Here is a 21,587-nt window from a genome sequence, read left to right as displayed (position 1 = left end):
ACCTTTTTACAAATTTGTTTAAAGAGTTACATTATTATACAATTTATGGATCATACTTTCTTAATTTTCTTTGAAAACTATAAAAACATAGAAAACTATGAAAATTGATGTAGTTTTAATTTCGATCTTTTAATTTCACCAAATATTCTTTTTTGAGTAATGGGATAACATAAGGTCTACCAATTGAACAAAATTTTAGTGTACTGCACAATGTAATATACAAGCACAATTCAGCAAAATAGATCCCTACAACCTTTTCTTTTCTTTAACCTTGCATAACTGAAAATTTAGTCACTAAACAGCAAATATCCATTTCCTACTCACTTTATCCCCCAGCCAAAAATAGCCACTTTGCTTTTCATTCCTGTGCATGACTATATATATACACAGCTACCCAAAGTGGTACATGGCATCTGGCCTCTTACTGACATACTTCAGTTGATAAACTGGGTTTAAGGGTTTCTCACATTGCTGTGGATAATAGGATTTCCTTCTTCATAAATTCAACAATACTCTACTGGAAGGATATGTGGTTTTCTTCATCTATTCACCCCTTGATGGGCATTTGACTGATTCTACAACTTGTGAGTAACACTGCAGTGAACCGTGAAAATAAGAGTATTTCTTTGTGATCCTGACTTCAATTTATTTAGCTAAGTATCTATAAGTGACTGTTGGATCAAAAGGAATTTCCACTTTTGAGAAAATTTATTCCTTGAGTGCAGCACAATAGTACAACAGGGTATAAAAGTCCACTTTCTTCATAGCCACATCAACATTTGTTTTGGCTTTTTGGTAATAATGGTCTCCTTAACAGGTATAGAGTGGTGGCTATGGATGGTAGACTTCTTTGCCTCATGCCTATCACCATGTTTTTTCATGTTCTACCTGCTCTCTCTCTCTTCTTTGAAGAACTGTCTATCCAACTCATTGATCTAATTTCTAAGTAAGCTTATTTTTATTTTATTTCTTCCTGTTGAGATGTAAGAGTTCCCTAAATATCTGAGATAAGTACCTTAAGAGATAGGTAAGTAGTCTCTCCAATTCTATAGGTTGTCTTTAGACAAGTAGTCTCTCCCATTCTATAGGCTGTCTTTCGCTGTACTGGCCAGTTCTTTGGCTGAGAAGTCTACAACTTGGTCCTTTGCCATGTGACTTCTTTTTTTTTTTTTGGTGGTGGATTTCTTTGATGTCATATAAAAGATATCCTGTCTAAAAACAGGTAAAGAAGCTTTTAATGCATTTACTCTGACAGTTTCAATTTCATGTCATCATGTCATGTATTTAAATACTTTGCTTTTTGTTTTCCTTTGAACATGGACATCCAGTTTTCCCAGCACTACTGGAAGAGACCAACATTTTTGCACTGTGTATTCCTGGCATGTCTGCCAATGGCTCGGTGAACATACATATGAATTTTTACTTCTAATATTTCAATTTAATCCCACTGAAATATAGATGTATTCCTGCTAGGACTATACTGTTTTAATGACTGTAGATTTGTAATATGCTTAGGAAATGAGAGCATCATAAACTTTCAGATTTTCCTTCCTAAGGACTCTTTCTCACCATTCAGAGCCCTCTACATATTTTTTTTAACACTGATTTTTCCTTTCCTATTTAAAAAAACAAAACAAAACAGATTTTTTATTATTGCAATAATTTTTCATTGCTTTGAAGATTGTAAATTTTTGGAGACTATTATGCCTTGCTATCCATGGACATAGGATATCATCATATCTCTCTGTGTCATCTTTGATTCCAGCAATATTCTGTACTGCTTAGTATACAAGAAGTACCTTCCCTGCTTAAGCTTATTCCTAAGTACTTTATACAATTAATGCTATTCTAAATCAAATTCTCTTTTTGTTAACCTTTGGAATTGCTCATCACTGATATGCTTATATAATGTTAAGTTTGATCTTGTAATTTTACTAAACTCATTTATTATTTCTCAAAGGAAAATTTTGTGTAGTATTTATTACTTACAGGATGTTCTCTACAAACATAGCTTTATTTCATCTTTCCCAATTGGCCATTTCTTTTACTTCCTTCCTGCAACTGCTTTGGCTACGACCTCCAACACAGCAGTGTGTTCCAATGCTGAACACAGCAGTGAAAACGGGCCACACTGCAATTTTCTAATTTCTGAGGGCAAATTTTTATCCTTTTCACCAACTAGTAACGTTAGCAGTGAGAGTCACGAATATGTTGTTTTAAAAGTTGTGATAATTTCTTCTATACAATCTACACTGAGCTTTTATAATGATAAGTTATTATTATTATTATTACTACTACTACTACTATTAATATATTGTTAGTATCTTTCTCACAGGTATTTTCTTTGTGGTTAAGATGGGGTTCATGTAATATACTTTAAAATACAGCAATACACTCTATGCTTACAAGTATTTAACTTCAATTATTTAAAAATTCTTTTAATTCTCCCAGCATACTTTTACCAGATCACACTTGGCATAATCTATAGTGTGTATCCATTAACATAACTATGGCTAGTTTTTCTCTTCTGTTTGTCTTTCATTTCCATGCCAGACTTGAGGGTAACTGATGTGCTGTTACAGGACTGTGATGTTCAGTATCTGCTAACATGTTCACCTTCATCAAAAAATGATAGGGATGTCGTTCTGTATATGTGTTGCTCTGATTCGTTGATAAATAAAGCTGTTTGGCCAATGGTAAGGCAGAAAAAGGTTTGATGGAACATTCTAACTAGAGAGAGGAAGGAGAAAGACAGAGCAGAGGAGATGCTGCTAGCCCCCACTAGGAGAAGCAAGATGTAAAGTACTTGCCACAAGACACACGGCAAAGTATAGATTTATAGAAATAGGTTAATTTAAGATGTAAGAACTAGCTAGCAAGAAGTCTGAGCCATTAGCCCATATAGTTTGAAAATCACATAAGCCTCTTTGTGTCAAAGTGGCTGCAGGCTGGGGCAGGACCAGAGAAAACTCCAGCTACAAACAAATTCATATTTTCATATCATTTAGCATCCTTTAAAACTGTATTTATGTTGTAGTAAATAAAACCCTGGAATCTAAAGACCACATTGGATTAATTCACTTCAAAAATTAAATAGTCAAAGAATATTATTCATTATTGTTTGACAATTAAAAATCAGGATTGTGCATGTTCTGAGTTGTGTCCCTGAGAGCAATAATGCAGTTCTTGTCCATAAAACACCACATACATTGATACATACCTGTTCCTTTGCTGAGATATGGAGGCTTAAAGAATTTCACAACACCATAGACATGGACAATTGTACCTTCTTTAAGTAGATTCAAGGGTGTATATATATAGGGAGCTACCGGAACCTAAAGAAAGAAAAGACAGCAATTATATCACTATCTACATTTTAGACTATTATGGTGATATCTGTAAACTGCCAAGTATATATTATTTCATTTTAAAAGATTTATCCTAAAGAGAAGAACTTCAAAATGCAAAGGGGAAAGTTAAAAAAAAAAGAAAGAAAGAAAAGCACTACTTCCAAATGTTACTATAGAAACCAACTAGTGTTCTTGAAATAATTTTATTCATAAGTAGATAAATTAATGCATAAATCTATGAAAGTATAACCAGCTTAAATTTTAATTATACTACTTCAACAAGAAAAGTACAAAACTCCATTAGAATATCAAAAGCTGGTGTACAACTGAAGTAATAGAGAAAGTGTGAGGTGTGTGCACCATCAGTGTCAGAGCTCTAAGAGATTCTTACTGAGGGAGATGAGTAAGTGCACTGAGGCATCCAGCCACTAGAGTGCTGTGCTGTCAATAAAGGACTCTGACCTTGGGAGGTGGGGACAATGTTTCTGTCTCGAATATTCCCAAGTGCATCTAGTTCTAAGGGTTCTTTAACATTAAACCATCCAGTTACTTCTTCCCTATATGACAAAGAAATAAAACTGGAAAATGAAATTTATACTACAGCTTGGCAGAGGAAATTCCAAAAACCGAAATTTTAGAACTTGTTTTAAAATTATCACTTCAAAATTTCTCAGACAATCAAAATCACCTCCCCTCCACACACATCTATAGAATTTAAAGACTTTATTACTTAAGCTGGAAAAAAAATGGGCTTTGATTCAGAAATCAATTGAATAATGCAATTCAAAACAATAATAAGGGAAAAGAGAAAATCTTGTGTAAAGCTGTATCTCATGCTAACAGCATCACTAAATTAACATGTAAAATTTCAGTAGCCCATTTATTCCTGCCCCATTGAAAAATAAAATTAACATGCCACTCTGAAAATAACTATTTAAAATGTCAAACAGAAATAAATTCCTTTTTCTTTTTAAGAAAGCTGATTCTTCAGCACAGACAGAGAAGGGGCTTTGCAATTTAATCAGTCTTTAAAATACAAGAAGAGTGTAGCTCATTAATTATGATAGAATAATGCTCAGCAAAAGGAATAAAAGGGAGATTTGGGCTGTCAAATCAAGCCATCAATATAACTGGACTCAGCATCCTGCCTTAACAAGTGTGCTCCATACTGAGAAGAATGGGAAAACCAGCACAGCTTGGGAAGACTAAACAGTAACTGCCTACTGATTCAAAACAGAAAATGAGAAAAAAACAAAACAAAAAAACTTTTTAATTATTAATTTGCCTTCCCATGAAAAGTAGTTACTATAAATTAATATAGCTATTCTTTTCAATATAAATAAGTTAACTGATTTTTCTCTATACCCATTCTCTTATAAGTCGGATTAATGTACTATTGAGCGAGAATTATCTGTGAACATCATAAATAAATTTATGTAATACTACAAATAAACCTAACCTGAGTAGCAATTTGTTTCCCTTGCTGACAGTAAAGGATAATGCCCTAAATCAAGACTACAGGGACAGTGGGCATACAATCATTTTTAACTTGAGACAAATGTTGTTAGGGGAAGCTAATAGGGCTAGATAAGAGGAGTGATAAATAAATGTGTATCACTGATAAGTGGTAACATGGAAACACTAAATCTACAAAGTTAACAGCATTACAAGCACTTGGATATAACATTATCTCAGGGATCCAAAAATAGTCTGAAAGGTGGTGCAAAAGTGTCTAATATCTACACCAATAAGAATATAGTACTTAAAGCATCCTACCATGCCCTAAGCTAGTAACACAATCTGGTATTTCTTTTTAGGATAGTGGCTACTGGGGCACTTTATTGTTCCATGAATATTCCCAAAAGGACTAGAATATTTCTGTGCAATAGGACCTTGTGCGAAAAGGGGACTGCTGTAGTCAACACAATGGCAAATAGAAGACTGAAATATAACCACTGTGGCTATGAACTGAGTTTTCCTTTTTTGACCTGAGACAGTCTCCTTGTGAGATCCTGCTTCATGGAGTTCTGTCATGCTGGGACTACAGCATGTGCCAACACCTAGCCACACATTTTTTATTTTCCATTTGATAGCCTCTCATGTCCAGCTGCTGCGACATTAGACAACATAGATCTAGAAAGTCACTTACCCAAGATACTAAAACATATTCACTAAAAAGCTACTGGATACAATACACTAAAGATAATTTGATGACATCTACAAAAACCTTTCAGCACACAGGTCACCTCTCTAGGTTTCATAAAGACATAAAAGGCCTCTATTATGTCTTGATAGTTTAAGACAAAGCTTATCACACAGTTTGGCAAGAGAATGTGAGTACTAGGGACTGAGGATGTACCTCAGAGACAGTGTTGACTGTCATTGACAACTGTTTGGTTTTAATCCCTAGAACCAATCAAAAACTCCAAAGCAACAAACAGCAACACAACAACCTCTCCTCACACAAAAGAAACTCATCCCTAAAAATGGGTTAAATGAAATATAATTTACAGCTGTGGATAAAAATCAAGACAATTATGCCAGAAAGATGAAAATGTATCTAGTAGGGCTGGGGAGATGGTTCAGTAGATGATACTACACTGGCCATACGTATGTGAAGACTGGAACACGCAGGTAAACACTGGGTGGGTTTGGCAGTCCACCTGTAATCACAACACTCTGAATTCAGGCAGAGACAGAGGACCCAGGAACAAGCTGGTTAGCTAGACTAGAGTTAGCAAACCTGCATTTCAGTGAAATATTCTGCTTCAGAATATATGGCAAATAATGATAGAAGACATCTGACCATCACCTGCTGGCATATACAAGTACTTTCTGGGTGCACACACAGTAGTTAAAAGACTGCTTACTGCTCTTGCAGAGGACTGAGGTTTGGTTTCTAGCACCCACAATGAGTGGCTCTCAAACATCTGTAACTCCAGTTCCAGGAGACCAAATGCCTTCTGGCATCTGTGGGCACCTGCTTACAAGTGGTGTACATAAACTCCATACACAGAAACAGAAATAAATAATAAATAAATATAGGTAGAATATACATATTATATTAAACTTTATCAATGTATCACCTTCCTTCCAGCTTCATTCAGCTTCACGTATCCAATCTATAAAAATGGAACCTTCCTTTAGACACCAAAATTTTATAAAATAAAAAATGATTAAAAAATGTGTAAATATAAAAAAATTTTTATTTATACAATTTGTTAAATCACAATTCAGCACACAAGAAACTGTTTTAATACAAGCTGACAAAAGAAGAAATTAATTTGCATGTGGTTTAAACTAATAAAAATTGCATGTGTTCATTAAGTAAGAGCTGATTTCCTTCCAGTTTTCTTACATGTGCACAGCTTATGCAGAGATATTAGTAGATAATATGGGCAAAAATAATCAAATATTGTTAGATAGATACAAAACTATAATATAACATCATCATATAAAAAAAGTGAAGATGCTGGTTTTCCATTGGATTGGCACTAATGTAAAATCTGACTACAAAATAGGCTAATTTAAAATCAAATTATAAAGTAGTTCAAAATATGAAGCAGCTGTGTAAATGTGTATATATCACTGTATATTAAACATCAGCTTACCAAAGACATTGCTTCTGTGGAAAATCCTCTTAGAGATTTACCAAAAACCTGAAAACAAAACAGAGACTTATTTGTACATATGTGACTTCCAATGTGACTACAGGTTTTCAAATACAGTTAACTATGCACTTAACAATACTCCAATTCTCTCTATTTGGTTCCCATGACCCATGTCAAGCACTCACAACCACCTATACCTCCAGTTCCAGGGGACCCAACACACTGCTCTGGCCTCCACAGGCACCTGCACTCAAGTGTACATAACCTTACTCACACATAAATTCCCATAATTAATAATCTTAAAAAAATGTTAAAGATGTAAGATCAAATGAAAATGTACTAAAAGAGGGAATCGACCCTCTCCAATCTCCCAAAAGCAACTTCATCAGCCACTATTAACTCACCACAAAGGTAGAGACTGACAGTCCAACACAGCACTCAAGTGCAGGGCAACTCCATGTTCTCTGTCTCAGAACAGACACCACTGTACTACGGACAGTTTTAGTGGGGGAGGATCAGTAACTCAGTGATTGTGAAGAGGGGGAAAAGTGTGAAGAGGGTATCCAAGCCGCAAACTCGGGTCTTTACGTGTGGCACTTTTATGGCTCATGAGCACTATTATCACTTTTATTTCCCTTAATCCATCCACTGTCATTTTGTTTTGGCAAATTCAATTCAATGAGAATGTTTCAGCCTCCACAGCAAACAACTAAAGCAGTTCAGACTAAGCATTTCACCCCCAGACTTACAGAAACATTATTTTATTTGCTGACTTTGTCCCATTAAAACCACAGCATGACTAGACAAGGCCAAGGAGCCACAGTTCTTTACACTTAAATCCATAAAAAAGTTTCCTTCTCACCAAAGCTGTTACCTTTCTAGCACATGCTGGGCACTTAAGGAACAAAATAAACAATCTCAAATAAGCAATTTTCACAAAAAGTGAAAAATACTTTGTTTTCAACTGACTTTGGAGCAATACATGATAATTTAAATGAAAATAGGATTTTAGTCTAATGTAAATGGAAGTAAGATTTTAGTCAAAGATTTACTAGATTATTGTCTAATCTAACAAATGTCAGTTCTAAATTCTAATGTACCCCCCCCACACAGCACCCCTTCTCACACATATACATACAAATCACCAGTAATTCACATTTACTATTTCACTTAAAAACATTTTCAAATATAAATATTATACACAAAGAAACAAAAATAACAAAATTTATAGGGAATACATAATACCAAAGTACAGCTGATTTTGACTCAAATATTTCCTTAACCTAGAAAAAGGCAGGGAAAGAAGATATTCAGCGTTTTAGAAAGTTCAGAACCTAGGAGACACACAAACGGCAGGTTAACCATCCATCCTCTGCCAGTGCCACTAACGCTAGCTTTAGTTTCTATCATGCAGGATAGATAGTCCTTCAATTACTACAAACCCTCACAGAGAGTTTCCTATTTGAGATGCCACTCTGGTAGAAGAAAACAAATTGAAAAAGAATTCACTAAATAACCACAGGGAAGGTCTCACTTGAAATGTGATCATACACAAAAGCTACTGTTAAATTATTTATATTGTAATAATGGAATTGTGTCTGTGTATACACCCCAAAAATTAGGAAGAGCCACATACCAATGAAGACATTAGTTTCGCTATTACTGTTAAAATATAGATGAGAAAGAGCAGGACAGAGTGCAGCTTGCTGCTCTTATAAGGACACCAGTTCAGTTCAGTTCTCAGCACCCACATCAGACATCACAACCACCTAAAACTCCAATTCTCATGGAACCCAATGTCCTCTACTGGCCTCTTCACTTGGTATCATCAGGCATGTGATGCTAATGCAGTCACAGATATAAATAAGTATATCTTTTAAAAATTGAGTGAATATTTCGATAGCCTAATGATCTTTTGGCATAAACATGTACACATGCATGTATAATTTTTGGAGACTGTTCTTCTACATCCTGAAATATGGCTTAAGTTACATAGTTCATAAATGTGTCTCAAAATAAATATACAACAGTCAAATGAGTTGAATACTCAAAAGACAAAATAAAGTAGCTGATAAATGTGATTGTTGACCTTGATAGATCTGGAATCTGCTAAGTAACATGCCTCTGGGGAAGTCTTTGAGGGCATTTCCAGGAAGAAGTAGGGAGAAGTTCTTCCATCAGATGGGTGGTACATTCCAGCTAAGAGTCATATAATGCATCCCCAGAGGTCTAAGGGAAAAGCAAGCAGCTTTTCTGCCTCCTTTCCTTCCTGCTGGTGAGTGTAACAATCCCACTGCTGCTGCTATCCTTTACTGACATCAGACCCAGATTCTTGAATGTTCCAAAGGCTTTCCAGAAATACTGCAGCCTTTCAGCACCAGACTGAGACTGATGAGCCATCAGACTGATTGGATGAACTGGGTTCTCAGCCTTTCCAGAATTCAGATGGCCATTTTTAAGGCTATCCAGCCTCTAAAGTCTACACAAATAATATACAGTCTTTCTATCACTTCTCTTCCTCTAGAAACTCTATACTGCTGAAGTTAGGTGACCAATGTATGAATATTCGTTAAATAACTCTCACTGGGTCTATGTCTAAAATTTTTCATAATAAAGGCTGGCAAAGTGGCTCAATCAGTTAAAGAAGCTGATGACAAGCTTACAAGCTAAGTTTGATTGCAAAACTCACATGGAGGAAGGAGAGGACCAACTCGACATGTGGTCCTTTGACCTCTGTATTCCTGAACATGTAGTTGGCCATATATATATATGGCCAACTTATTATATATATATAATATATATATATATATATAAATGTTCTTCATCATAACAAGAAAGTACTCGTCTAACTTTCTGGATTCTACTATCATGAAAAGTGCTGGGATTTGTCAAATACATTTTTTGCATCAACTGACATAATCATTTAATATGTTTTCTCTTCATTCAATTGAGGTAGTATATTACAATGTTGGGAAATATTATTTTAAGGTGTTTATGTTGCATTTGTTTAACTCTGTGAAGCTGTGATACTGTGCTTGTCTAAAATACCTGATGGTCTAATAAAGAGCTGAGGCAGGAGGCCAATAGCGAGGCAGGAGAAAGGATAGGCAGGGCTGGCAGCCAGAGAGAATAAATAGAAGGAGATCTGGGCGAGGAGAGATCTAAGAGCAAGAGGAAAAGGAGGACATCAGGGGCCAGCCACTCAGCTACACAACGAGCAACAGAGTAAGAAATAAGGCATAAAAAAACAGAGAAAGGTAAAAGCCCAGAGGCAAAAGGTAGATGGGATAATTTAGGTTAAGAAAAGCTGGAAAGAAACAAGCCAAGCTAAGGCTGGGCACTCATAATTAAGAATAAGCCTCCCTGTGTAATTTATTTGGGATCTGGGTGGTGGGCCCCCCAAAGATCAAGATCAACCAACAACACTGCAATGATTCAAATTTTTGTTTTTACATTTTTGATTTTTTGGGGTTTTTTTTGTTTTGGTTTGGGTTTTGTTTAGTTTTTTTGTTGTTGTTGTTGTTACATTTTTTTACATCTCTGCTTGGGATTAATCCTACCTAGTCTTATCCTAGTCACAGGCTGCAAGTTTACCTTGATTACTTACTACTTGGTTAAGGGCTTTTCAGGCATTTTTTTTTAATCACTAAGAATCTTATGAGTACACTGAGTTACAAAATACAGTAATTTTTTAATTGCACTCAGTTTAATTGAGGGGGAAATAAATATAAGTACAAAGGTTCTGTTGAATACTAAATGCTGAAATGAAGGGAAAGGAGAAACCATTCCTTTATATATACAGCCAACTGACTTGCAATTTTAAAAGCATCACTTTTTTAGGTATATTACCTATATGCCATATTTTACATTTTAGGCATATATTTTAGGTATATTTTAAATATAAAATATATTTTATATTTTAGGTATATTTGTAAAATATAATTGACAAATTATCAAAAATGAATCTGTACCATTAATAACTCTAAATCTATTTTAAAATAATAATATAAAATTATCCTGCCACTTTAAAGAAAACTTTTACAGTCGATTGCTAATTTTTCCAAAAAAAAAATACAAACTGTTGCTTTTGCTTTTGAATTTTCTTTGTCAACTGATAAAAACATAACATACATATATAGATAAGTCTTTTAGACACAACAGTCTTACCCTCGTAACTATATTTTCACAAGCATCGTTATTTTGAAATATAATTGTGAAGAAAATCATTTAAATGTTTATAATTCAGGCATGCAAAAAAACAAAAACAAGAATAAGAACATACAATGAGTTTAACAAAACCAACCAGGCATGGTAATATGTCCATAAGTCTGGTACTTGAGAGATTGAATCAAGGGTATCATAACTTCACAACCTGTCTGGACTGTCCAGTGAAACCCTTGCAGAGGAGGGTAGGGCTTGAGTTGCACTTCAGTGGAAAAGCATGTGCACGACCTGAATAAGGCCCAAGTTTGAACTAGAAACGAAAACATGGGCTGGAGATGTGGCTCAGCCGTGAAAAGGCTAAGAGCACTATTGCTCGGCCACAGGACCTGAGTTTGATTCCTAGAACTCACATAACTGCAGGTGCAGGAACCCTGACATCCTCTTCTAGTCTCTGAGAGCACCAGGCACACATGTGGTGCACACACACATGCAGGCAAAACATACATTCACATAAAATTAGAAAGGCAAAACATCTATAGACATAAAATTTAAAAAAAAAAAAATCAGCCAGGTGGGGGTGGCGCACGCCTTTAATCCCAGCACTCGGGAGGCAGAGCCAGGCGGATCTCTGTGAGTTCGAGGCCAGCCTGGACTACCAAGTGAGTCCCAGGAAAGGCGCAAAGCTACACAGAGAAACCCTGTCTCAAAAAAAAAAAAAACAAAAAACAAAAAACAAAAAAAAATCAAATGTCTGAAACAGAAAGGTCAAAATTTCAGAAATGAGCAGAAATGATTTAATATCAATTAAAAATTACTGAAGTAGAAGAATAAAGAACAATAAAGGAGGTATGAAAAAGGCAAGCTGGAAACTGTGTAAAAAATTATAAGGGAATTAATGGTGTACTGAACTGAGTTAAGAGATTAGCACGGAAGAAAGTACTGTAATAAAATGAAAAATACACAAAGTTGATGACATAAAAAGCTGACACTTGCAGCCGGGCGGTGGTGGCGCACGCCTTTAATCCCAGCATTTGAGAGGCAGAGTCAGGCGGATCTCTGTGAATTCAAGGCTAGCCTGGTCTACAGAGTGAGATCCAGGACAGGCTCCAAAACAACACAGAGAAACCCTGTCTCAGAAAACAAAACAAAACAAAAAAAGCTGACACTTGCAATACATCAAATAGATCTCTAGCCAGAAATGACCAAGAATAAACAAATTATGAAGACAAAAGCTAGAAATGAAGTATCACTACTAATCTTATCAATACTAAAATGCATCAAAGAACAACTTTACATCAGCATATTGGTCAACTTAAAGAAAAAGAACAATTTCCTTTAGAAACAAAAACTGCCAAGAGTTCCCTCAGACACATCAAGTAAAACTGAAGGAGCCAGACCTCAAATTGAAGGTGACACATTTTTTGGTCAATATTTCTCCCATAAAAATGTTGCCCGCCACAACTGGCTTTACTGCGGCTTATTTAAAGGTTCACAAACATTTCGGGCAGCAATAATCATTCTCCAAGCTATTCACACAACGAAGAGGAGGGGCCACTGACAACCTTTCTCATGAAAACTGCATTCTTATTAAAAAAAAGTGTTGTCATAACAAAGCTTCACACTGATAGCCTTGGTAACGTAGAAGCAAAAACCTGTAGCAACCGTTAGAGAACCAAACCCAGCAGAGCATCAAAAACAAACAGTTGTTTCTAAAAATGCAGATAGTTTTAACAGTAAAAAAAACAAAATCAATGAAGGTGAACTACATATTAACAGACTAAAATAAGAGAACTAGTGATCGGCACTCAAGGTGAACAAAAACTCTAATTCCAATTGAGAAGGAACTATCAGTAAACCAAGTTGTGAAGACATTTGCTCAGTCTGACAAAAAGCAGATATAATTACTGATAAACTGTCACTTGAAATGATGGATGATTTACTACTGACACTCTGGGAAAATCTTACTCAAACTTCTACTTTTCTATAGACCGCTTTTACATACAGAGTGTTATCTGTCCCTAATAGCAGTTAGAGTGCTTCTTTTTCTGGTCTACACACTTTTTCTTTCTGTCTTTAGCAGACAACATAGGCTACCTGGACAAGGAGTAGGATGAGTACCCAGATTATATTCCTGATCTCAGGGGAAGGTTAAAGTATCACATCATTAATTATGACATTTGCTGGGCCTTTTGAAGGCAGTCATGATCCCATCAAAAGGTTCCTCATAATCCTAGTTGTATGTCATAAGCTGTGAAATTATATACCTTTAAATGACATATTTAAAATATGAAAAATATAATAAACTGATAATGGTGTGGAAGTCACCCAAATATCTTTTCTGGATTAGACACTAATTACAAGTGTGTGTATTCTTTGTAAAGTAGTATGTTGAAGGCAAATTTAAAGAAAGTTATTAAATTAGGTCATCCTAAAAAGTCCAGACAGAACGGTTGGCTACTGTGATAGTCTGGTTGTGAGAGAAAACAGACCTCATGTAAAAGTAAAGAAACAAGAGGTAGGAGGAGGATACTACAACAACCCTTTGCAAAGGGAAAAGTAGGATTTCCTTATATAGATACTGCCTGTGTACATTACTGTAAGTGTATTATCTACTAAAAATCACTCGTGTATGTATATGTGTGTGTGTCCGTGTGAACCGTAAATATATAAAGTTACCTATTTCTAGAGTGTAAGTCAAATGGTAAGGAGAAACGAAGCACTACACACCTTAAAGTCTAATCTTCAAAACAGCTGCTTTACTTCCACAAGACATTAAGAAAAAATGACTGAGCTTTCCCTGAAAGAAAAGCAGTTAGCAAAAAAGACAGTTTTTAACAATATATAAGCAATTAGAATAGATTTAAACCATTAAAATTTAAGGAGTTGTAACATTAGCAAAACACACAAAAGACACTTGTAGATTTTAAAGAAGGTTCCCTCTTACGACTACCTGAGTTACTAATCACAAAGGTCTCTGCTAACACACACACACACACACACACACACACACACACACACAGAGCGATATTTTATTTGTGCTGAAATGTGATTTTATTTGTATGTTAATAAATAAAATTGCCAGGGGTCAGATCTAATAGCAAGCCATTTAGCAGAAGTCTGGCAGTGGTAGCACAGGCCCTTAATCCGATCACATGGCAGGCACAGTCTGTGTGTTCAAGGACACAGCCAGCATGGTGACACACACCTTTAATCCAAGTATCAACCATAGAAACCTGGAGGTCTGTATAGACAGGCAGTGATGAGGAAGTCATGTGGTTGGGTTTAGAACCAATGAGAAGGCAGAACAGAAAGGCAATAAAAAGACGATCACACAGGAGAAGGTCTCTCGCTCAGAAAAAGGACGGCAGCAACTGGTAAACTAAAGGCTATTCGATAGTGCTCTGACCTCTTGGGCTTTTAACTCTGTATTTGGCTCTGTGTTTCTTATTTAATAAGACCGTTTAGAATAACATCTACACACACACACACACACACACACACACACACACACACACACACACAATGTGCAAGCCTAGACTGATGTAACCTTTGCTACTAATGTCTACCGCCAGGGATGTGTCCCAAAATATCTTCAGCAACACACTCATTTGCCTTGAAAACCTCGCACTGCCACAGTCCTCACTATATACTCACAGTTCACTATGATATGCTTTTCAGGTTGTAATGCGATTCCATTCCTAAATAAGCTTAATTACTCTTTAGAAAGTCTTTCTCTGATGCTCATTTAGACCATCCTTTCAGGAAGTCAATGTATTGTGGTCACATGACTATTATAAGTTACCTGACAAAAATCAAAGGACCTAAAATAAACATCATTCATAATCAAGTTGTTAAACAGTCCTTTTTGCTTAGATACAAAGAATGATGAAGTAAATCAATTTTTCCAAGCTTTGTTTTATCCTCTAATACTATCTCTTAACAAAAAAAAAGCTTGCTTTTAGAAGGCAGTAACAATTTAATGAAAAAATTCCAAATATGAATGATAAACTCATAAACTAGGATAGTCTGGTCAAATCAATACACTGAGACACAAGTGTAATTTAGTTTTTGTTCCAGTTCAGTAACTAACCATTCTGCCAACTTTAAAAAAGTTATTTACTCAAAAATACAGATAAAAACAAGTGCTTACTCACCAGAGTTTTCAAAATTTCGTTTGGCTCTTATTTTTAATGACATATATACTATGGACTCTTTGTAAACATCAACATGGATATCTATTTTATTTGTTGAAAAATGTCTGAAGTAGATCCTATAATACCTACCTCTCAAATTAATATTTTAGATTTACATGTAACTAGCAAAGTTCCAAGTTGACTGATGAGATAGAAACCACACCAACTTTACTCATAAAAATCATTGTAATACTACAGGCCTAAACTAAGAGTATAGATAATGTGTAATGATTCAGAAATAAAGATGCAAAGCTTTACTCAGAGGTAAAATGCTAGAAAGAATAATTAACAACAAATAACTGGACAACCTGCAAATTTCAAACCCATCTATGACCCACCAAAGAGGAGGTATAGGGCAATAACCCACCACAGAGCTGAGGAAAGAGAATCTTCAGTGACAGAAGAGAGGCATGCACTTGCTTATCCAAAGCAAAAGTCAGATACTGTCTAACACCTGTGAGAAAATTTACCAGACATTTTTAATGGACTGTTAAAGTCAGGAATGGGCTTTACAAATGTACAGTGCACTTAGGAGCTGCTAACCAAGGTGATTTAGTCACTTACAAGCTTTTCTTCACAGACTTGAAAGGTAAGACCAAGAGCAGCAGCAGTTACTGGAGGAAAGGCAGAAACCTTGTGACTCTGTCCCCCTTACCTTTAATTCAGAAAAAAAAAAAAAAAAGGTCTAGCAATTTAAGGGCTTGAATAACAAGCCTCTGAATTTGGAGAAAACCCACAGTGGCTGGAAAACAAATCAAAAACACCTTCCACTCCTATTTGGAAAAAGAACACAGGAGTAAGGTCCAACCCTACAGTTCAAGGAAGGTCAAGATGGCCTAGCACCAGACACTTCTCCAATATCCAAACTTAAATTCAGGGCTTAAATGTGTGTCTCCTCTCCTCTTGTCCAGCATGAATGGGGACAGTTAAGCTTCCTGAACTCATTGTCCCTCTAGCCTAATTGCTCTGGAATTTATCTCACCAAGTCTGACACAAACTATCTAGATTTAAATGTCATGTCTACCATTTATTAGCTATCTGATCTCAGGAAAATTACTTAACCTTTCTGAAATGCAGTGTCTTCATCTATACAGGTAAGGTAGGTATAAAAGTGTCAATGCCACAAGTCTTCATCATGATTAAATGAATTAACACATAAAATGCCACACAACAGGAAAAAAAATACTAAGTTTTTCGGTTTATTAGCCTTAGGTTACTGTTTTTTTTCCTATCCTTTCTACCATCCATTCAAATCATTAGCAACTCTTTTTTGTTTGTTTGTTTGTTTGTTTGGTTGGTTGGTTGGTTGGTTGGTTTCTCGAGACAGAGTTTCTGTGTAGCTTTGCATGTTTCCTGGACCTCCCTCTGTGGTCCACGCTGGCCTGGAACTCACGGAGATCCACCTGCCTCTGCCTCCCATGTGCTAGGATTAAAGGCATACGCCACCACCGCCCAGCCTCATTAGCAATTCTTACTACATTCCTGTCATTGCCTAGTTGGATTTTCTCCCTCTAAGCTTTCTATATACAATATATTCTTTGTGCAGGAAGCAGAGTGGCCATGTCTTTCTCCTGTTAACAACTAAGTATGAAACTAACACATTTTTACTGTTAGCATCCAAATTCCTCAGCATACACATGACTACTCTTACTCAAAAGGAAGGTTAAGTAAAATACACTGTCACCTTGAAAGTTCCAGTTCAACTTTCCCAATCTAATATAGCAAACCAAAAAGTTATCTCATGTTTACATACCATAATGCTACATTTATTATTAATTAGAATTAGAGATCACCTTTAGTATGGTGACTAGATATATTTATCTTTGTACCTCAGAACCCTATCTAGTGTCTCACAAAACAATAAATGTTTGTTAAGTGAATGCTGGAAAATTATGAATAACAGTGAAATATCTCATCTCAAATATAATTGTAAAAATAAAAGCCAATCTCTCACAATGATGCTGAATATAAAATATGAGCATTCCTTTTAGGAGAAAAATATGTTCTGAGTTAACAACCTTCTTAGTTGGATATACACATTGCTATGATCACAATCTGACTATAGAGCTCTGAAACCTACTTTGTGTAACTTATTCAGTGGCTAAACTTCCTCCTGGCACCCCTTTGACTTTATTAATTCAAGTGACATTCACAGTTGTGTTTCACAATGACGTCCAGTGAAAATTCAACTAGGGAAGCTGACAACTTGCTGAGGACGCAAAACACGGTTTTATCAAAAGTATAGCTGATAATGTGCTTTGAGTTTCTCTTTATTTATTTATTTTTTAACAAGCTAGTTTTCAGTGTTGAGATGCAGGCATTAAGAGAACATACTTTATAACATTATTGCAATTACCAACACAGAGCATGCTTGCAAGGAGCTGAACTGTAACTATTTGCCACTTAGCTTTTGTATTTAAAGTATTTCTAAGACCCAGTTTTAAGATTTTAGTTTCACTACTTCATCACCATATTTTAAAATTTCCCACACGGGGGGGGGGATTAAGTATGGGTTTTGTTTTTTAATTCCTTTGGCAATTAAAATATTGTGTATGCACACTGCACGGAAAGCTTAATTTCAAGAAGTACTGGTTGCCTCCTCCCTCGAACTCATAAATATCCTAATGAGAAAGAACTGATGTTGATCTGTGCAGTCTGGCTTGTATCTTTCTCCTCAGACTCCTTGGCTGGGCCACTCACTAACATCACTAGTTAACTTGGATATGTATGGACTCACCGTCCCCTAACCACTGAGATGCATGAGGGCTGCCACTCAGATCTATCCACGTCTCCTCCCGGTCGTGTTCGGTGCACACTAGCGATACGGAATGGAGTTTCTGCAAAACTGCACCAAGTGTTGAACTCCACAGTCCTCGTTATATTCATCCAGGGCTGGACCCGCCTCGCACCCACCACCAACTCCAAAGCTTCCCAAGCTCACTCACCAGCCAGGCGCGCGGGAAACTGCAAGGTCTCTGGACCGCCGCGCACGTGACGTCATGCCCGCGCCCGCAGCTGGGTCCACGCATGCGTACTCCACTAGGACGGTCTCCCCGGGTAAACACGGCGAGAAGGCGGAGCGCGGTGGCCGCGCCCCGTCGGTCGCAACCACCCAGGCTTCTCGCCGCTCCCCTTTCCACGCCTTGCGGATTTCCGGAGCACTCAAAGGTGCAAACTGCAGCCTTCACGGGGAGCGGGACCTGCTTTTCAGATTCCTAAATCCTGGACTGCAGAGATGGCTCAGCTGTTAAAGGCTAGGCTCACAAGCCTAAATAAAATTCCTAAATCCTGTAGCCAATGGGAACCCTATTCCAAACCAGGCATTGGTTCCAGATTCCATTCTGTTCACTAGAAGCCCTTCAGGCTTCTATGTTATTTATCCTTCTATGTTTAGCGTTCAAATGCAACTTTTGGAAGGATGTATTTATTCATCCTTCTATGTTAAGCATTCAAATGCAGCTTTTATAAGGATGGAAGTACACGAGAATAACAATGTTATTTGTTTTACAGCAGATTGGGGACATATTTTTTCAAGTAAATTGAGGAACCTCGACATTATTTTATAAAGCTACCTTTTGCCTTCCCACCTCCTTGTTCATAAAACATAGATGAACTAAAAACAACAACTCAAGTTCAAGGACTATCCATTAGAGGAACATAATAAATAAGGCACCGGTCCATACTGTCATTCTCCTTACCCACTTGCGAAATACTATTTATCCTCATTTGTCCTCTAAGTTTAGCTCACTATATGGCTTTTGGATCCTAATGAGGGAAACCAGAAGAAATGCTCCCAACTCCACGTGAGGGGCAGGAGGTAGCCTCTTTAGCAATAAGCAAGCCAAGCCGGGAGTTAACAACCAGCAAACACCAGCAACCACAGTGGTGACATACTGGCCCAGACTGCAGTTCTTGCTATCACTTCACTGTAACAGGTTAACATTATGCAGCAATGGGGGAATCGTGACACACATTGTGTTAAGTGCCTTGGGCGCATTCAAGTCCCCCTTTCCCAGAAAAAGCAAACCCTTCTCCGTAAGTGAAATGCCATTTTTGTTCAGCAATTCCTAGTCTTTGAAGTCAACTGCTGTACTTCTTTTCCTTATGAAGCCTTGCGTTTGTTTCAGAATTAATTCCCCATCTGATTTGTATCGGATATCGGACAAATCGTCTACCCAGCTAGTGACACTCACTTCCGCCATAGTAAAATGGCATCTATTCTTCCAGCATATATCCATGTTTTCCTCATTAATCACTTTCCCTCAATATTTAAATACATTCTTCTTTGGTTAAAGTTTATTTACTAAGAACTGTTTTGATTTAGAGACTTTTTTTTTTAAATTTCTTTCCTTGCCTTTAACATCAGCTCTTCCATGCTTCCCAACCCTCAGAAGACTACATGGAAACTTCCTTTGACAAAAGCACCGAAGATTCCTTGTTGCTAAAACAAATGGATATGTTTTGCCCAAGAAGTTTGTTAATGAGTCTGAGAACACCATGGTTTTGTTTTCAAAGTTACTAAACTCATCCTGTTTGCCAAGGATTAGCTTAAGTTGTGTGAACTTAGAATCTTTTTTTTTTTTTTTTTTTTTTTTTTTGGTTTTTCGAGACAGGGTTTCTCTGCGTAGCTTTGTGCCTTTCCTGGAGCTCACTTGGTAGCCCAGGCTGGCCTCAAACTCACAGAGATCCGCCTGGTTCTGCCTCCCGAGTGCTGGGATTAAAGGCGTGCGCCACCACCGCCCGGCTAGAATCTTTTTTAAATTCATTTTTTTCTTCAAGAAATAGTTGAAATGAGATTCCCACTGATTAATAATGAACATCAGAATTGGAATGGGAATTTTATTTATCAGCTAATACATGAATATAAGGAGTCAATGTAGTTATTGTAAGTAACAAAGATGAAAGAAAGTTTAGTATTGTATGGATATGGTTTCAGGATTGAACAACTGCTATGAGAAAACTGATTAGGAGGGTCTTCCTGGGGAAGATAATTTCTCCCTTCTCAGCAGTCATTAGTTACTTGTATTATTTGTCTCTATTCGGGGACCTTGCAATTCCCACCTCTCTACCGGTGTTGCCATTCTTCCTGTCCTATTTAGGAAGCCATGTTGTTGATGTATTATGGATGTAGCTTCCAATTTCTAGGAGACACAGTCTCACAGCAGACTTCCTGGTCCATTGACCCTTACGATCATTCCATCCTCTTCTCAGATATTATTTGAGCCTTAGATGTGGGGCTTGAAATGTGGAGTATCCACTGGGGATGGGCAGCCCATGATCTGCTTTCTGAATTTTGACCATAGGTGGCTTAGAAGCAATTTTAGTTTGCTACTGCATAGCTCTAGTTTTCTTTTCACTCCTTATCACATCAATCATTTTTTTCTGTTCCTCTCTTTTGCACATGTATATCCACATACTACAGGATCTAATGAAGATGTCTACCAGAAGTATTATAACAGTGTATACTAGTTATAATATCTATTCTCAACGTCTCTAGAATGCCAATATTTTCTACAAACCAGATAACTTGTAGTCCTGTTTATTTCACAATCTCCCATTTTATAGCTATGTTTGGAGTGCATCTGTTTCCAAAAGCTATACTGCATTCTCTCACATCAACAATTAGTTTGCATAAGTGCAGAAAATTAAGCATGAATGTATGGAACATTTTAAAATAATAAGATAAAAGGACAGATTGAATTAACTGGAAAATGCTTTAATTATATATTAATAACAAAACAATCAGTTTCTGGTTTCCTGGGCCAATTGAAATAACTTAAAAAATATTCTGATTTTAATAATTAATGTATTAATTGTTACATGCTATAATTATTGAATGTAATAAGTTGTTTTAATATAAAATCTGTAGTGTACAGATGTTCCGTTTTTCCAGAAATATTTAAAACAATATTCCCACTAATAAGTAATGGGCATCAGAAGTGGAATGGGAATTTTATTAGATAAGACATGATTATAAGGAATCAATAGAGTTGTTATGAATAATAAATTAAAAATAAAATATATTAATTTGAAATTGACATTTCTTACATCTTAGTATTTTCAAATTGATTTTCAATACTTTTGAGTATCAATACTTTTGAATATCTCAATATTGAATTTGAATATTGAATAATGAATACATCCATTTTTTTACATTTTGATATTTTTATGTGCTCTATTGCATCATACTTATTCTGCAATCGACCCTCATCATGTATATCCCATATATATATATATCATCTTGTACTTAAACTGGTATTTTTCTTGCA

General features: G+C 36.3%; 1 protein-coding gene across 8 annotated transcripts in view; it reads right to left on the bottom strand.

The window, feature by feature from the left end:
• Pot1 (protection of telomeres 1) overlaps positions 1–18,340 on the bottom strand; it is a 67,059-nt gene extending 48,719 nt beyond the window's left edge. Inside the window, exons 1-5 of one of the 8 annotated variants that reach the window (XM_037203476.1) lie at positions 18,264–18,340; positions 13,853–13,922; positions 6,962–7,009; positions 6,437–6,472; positions 3,221–3,335 (exon numbers count right to left, since the gene is read on the bottom strand). In XM_037203476.1, the coding sequence (XP_037059371.1) occupies positions 3,221–3,335; positions 6,437–6,472; positions 6,962–6,970 (160 nt within the window). In that variant the 5' untranslated portion in view covers positions 6,971–7,009; positions 13,853–13,922; positions 18,264–18,340. Of the gene's footprint in view, positions 1–1,015; positions 1,213–3,220; positions 3,336–6,436; positions 6,473–6,961; positions 7,010–13,852; positions 13,923–18,263 lie in introns of those variants that run through there. The other 7 variants (XM_037203479.1, XM_028872959.2, XM_028872960.2 and 4 more) reach the window with 7 other exon arrangements.
• Between the last annotated feature and the right edge of the window lie 3,247 nt (positions 18,341–21,587).

Source organism: Peromyscus leucopus, chromosome 3 (assembly GCF_004664715.2).
Source record: "Peromyscus leucopus breed LL Stock chromosome 3, UCI_PerLeu_2.1, whole genome shotgun sequence".
In the NCBI taxonomy this organism is placed as follows: domain Eukaryota; kingdom Metazoa; phylum Chordata; class Mammalia; order Rodentia; family Cricetidae; genus Peromyscus; species Peromyscus leucopus.
The sequence above is the reverse complement of the archived record's forward strand: the minus strand, read 5'-3'. Positions and strand labels throughout refer to the sequence as shown.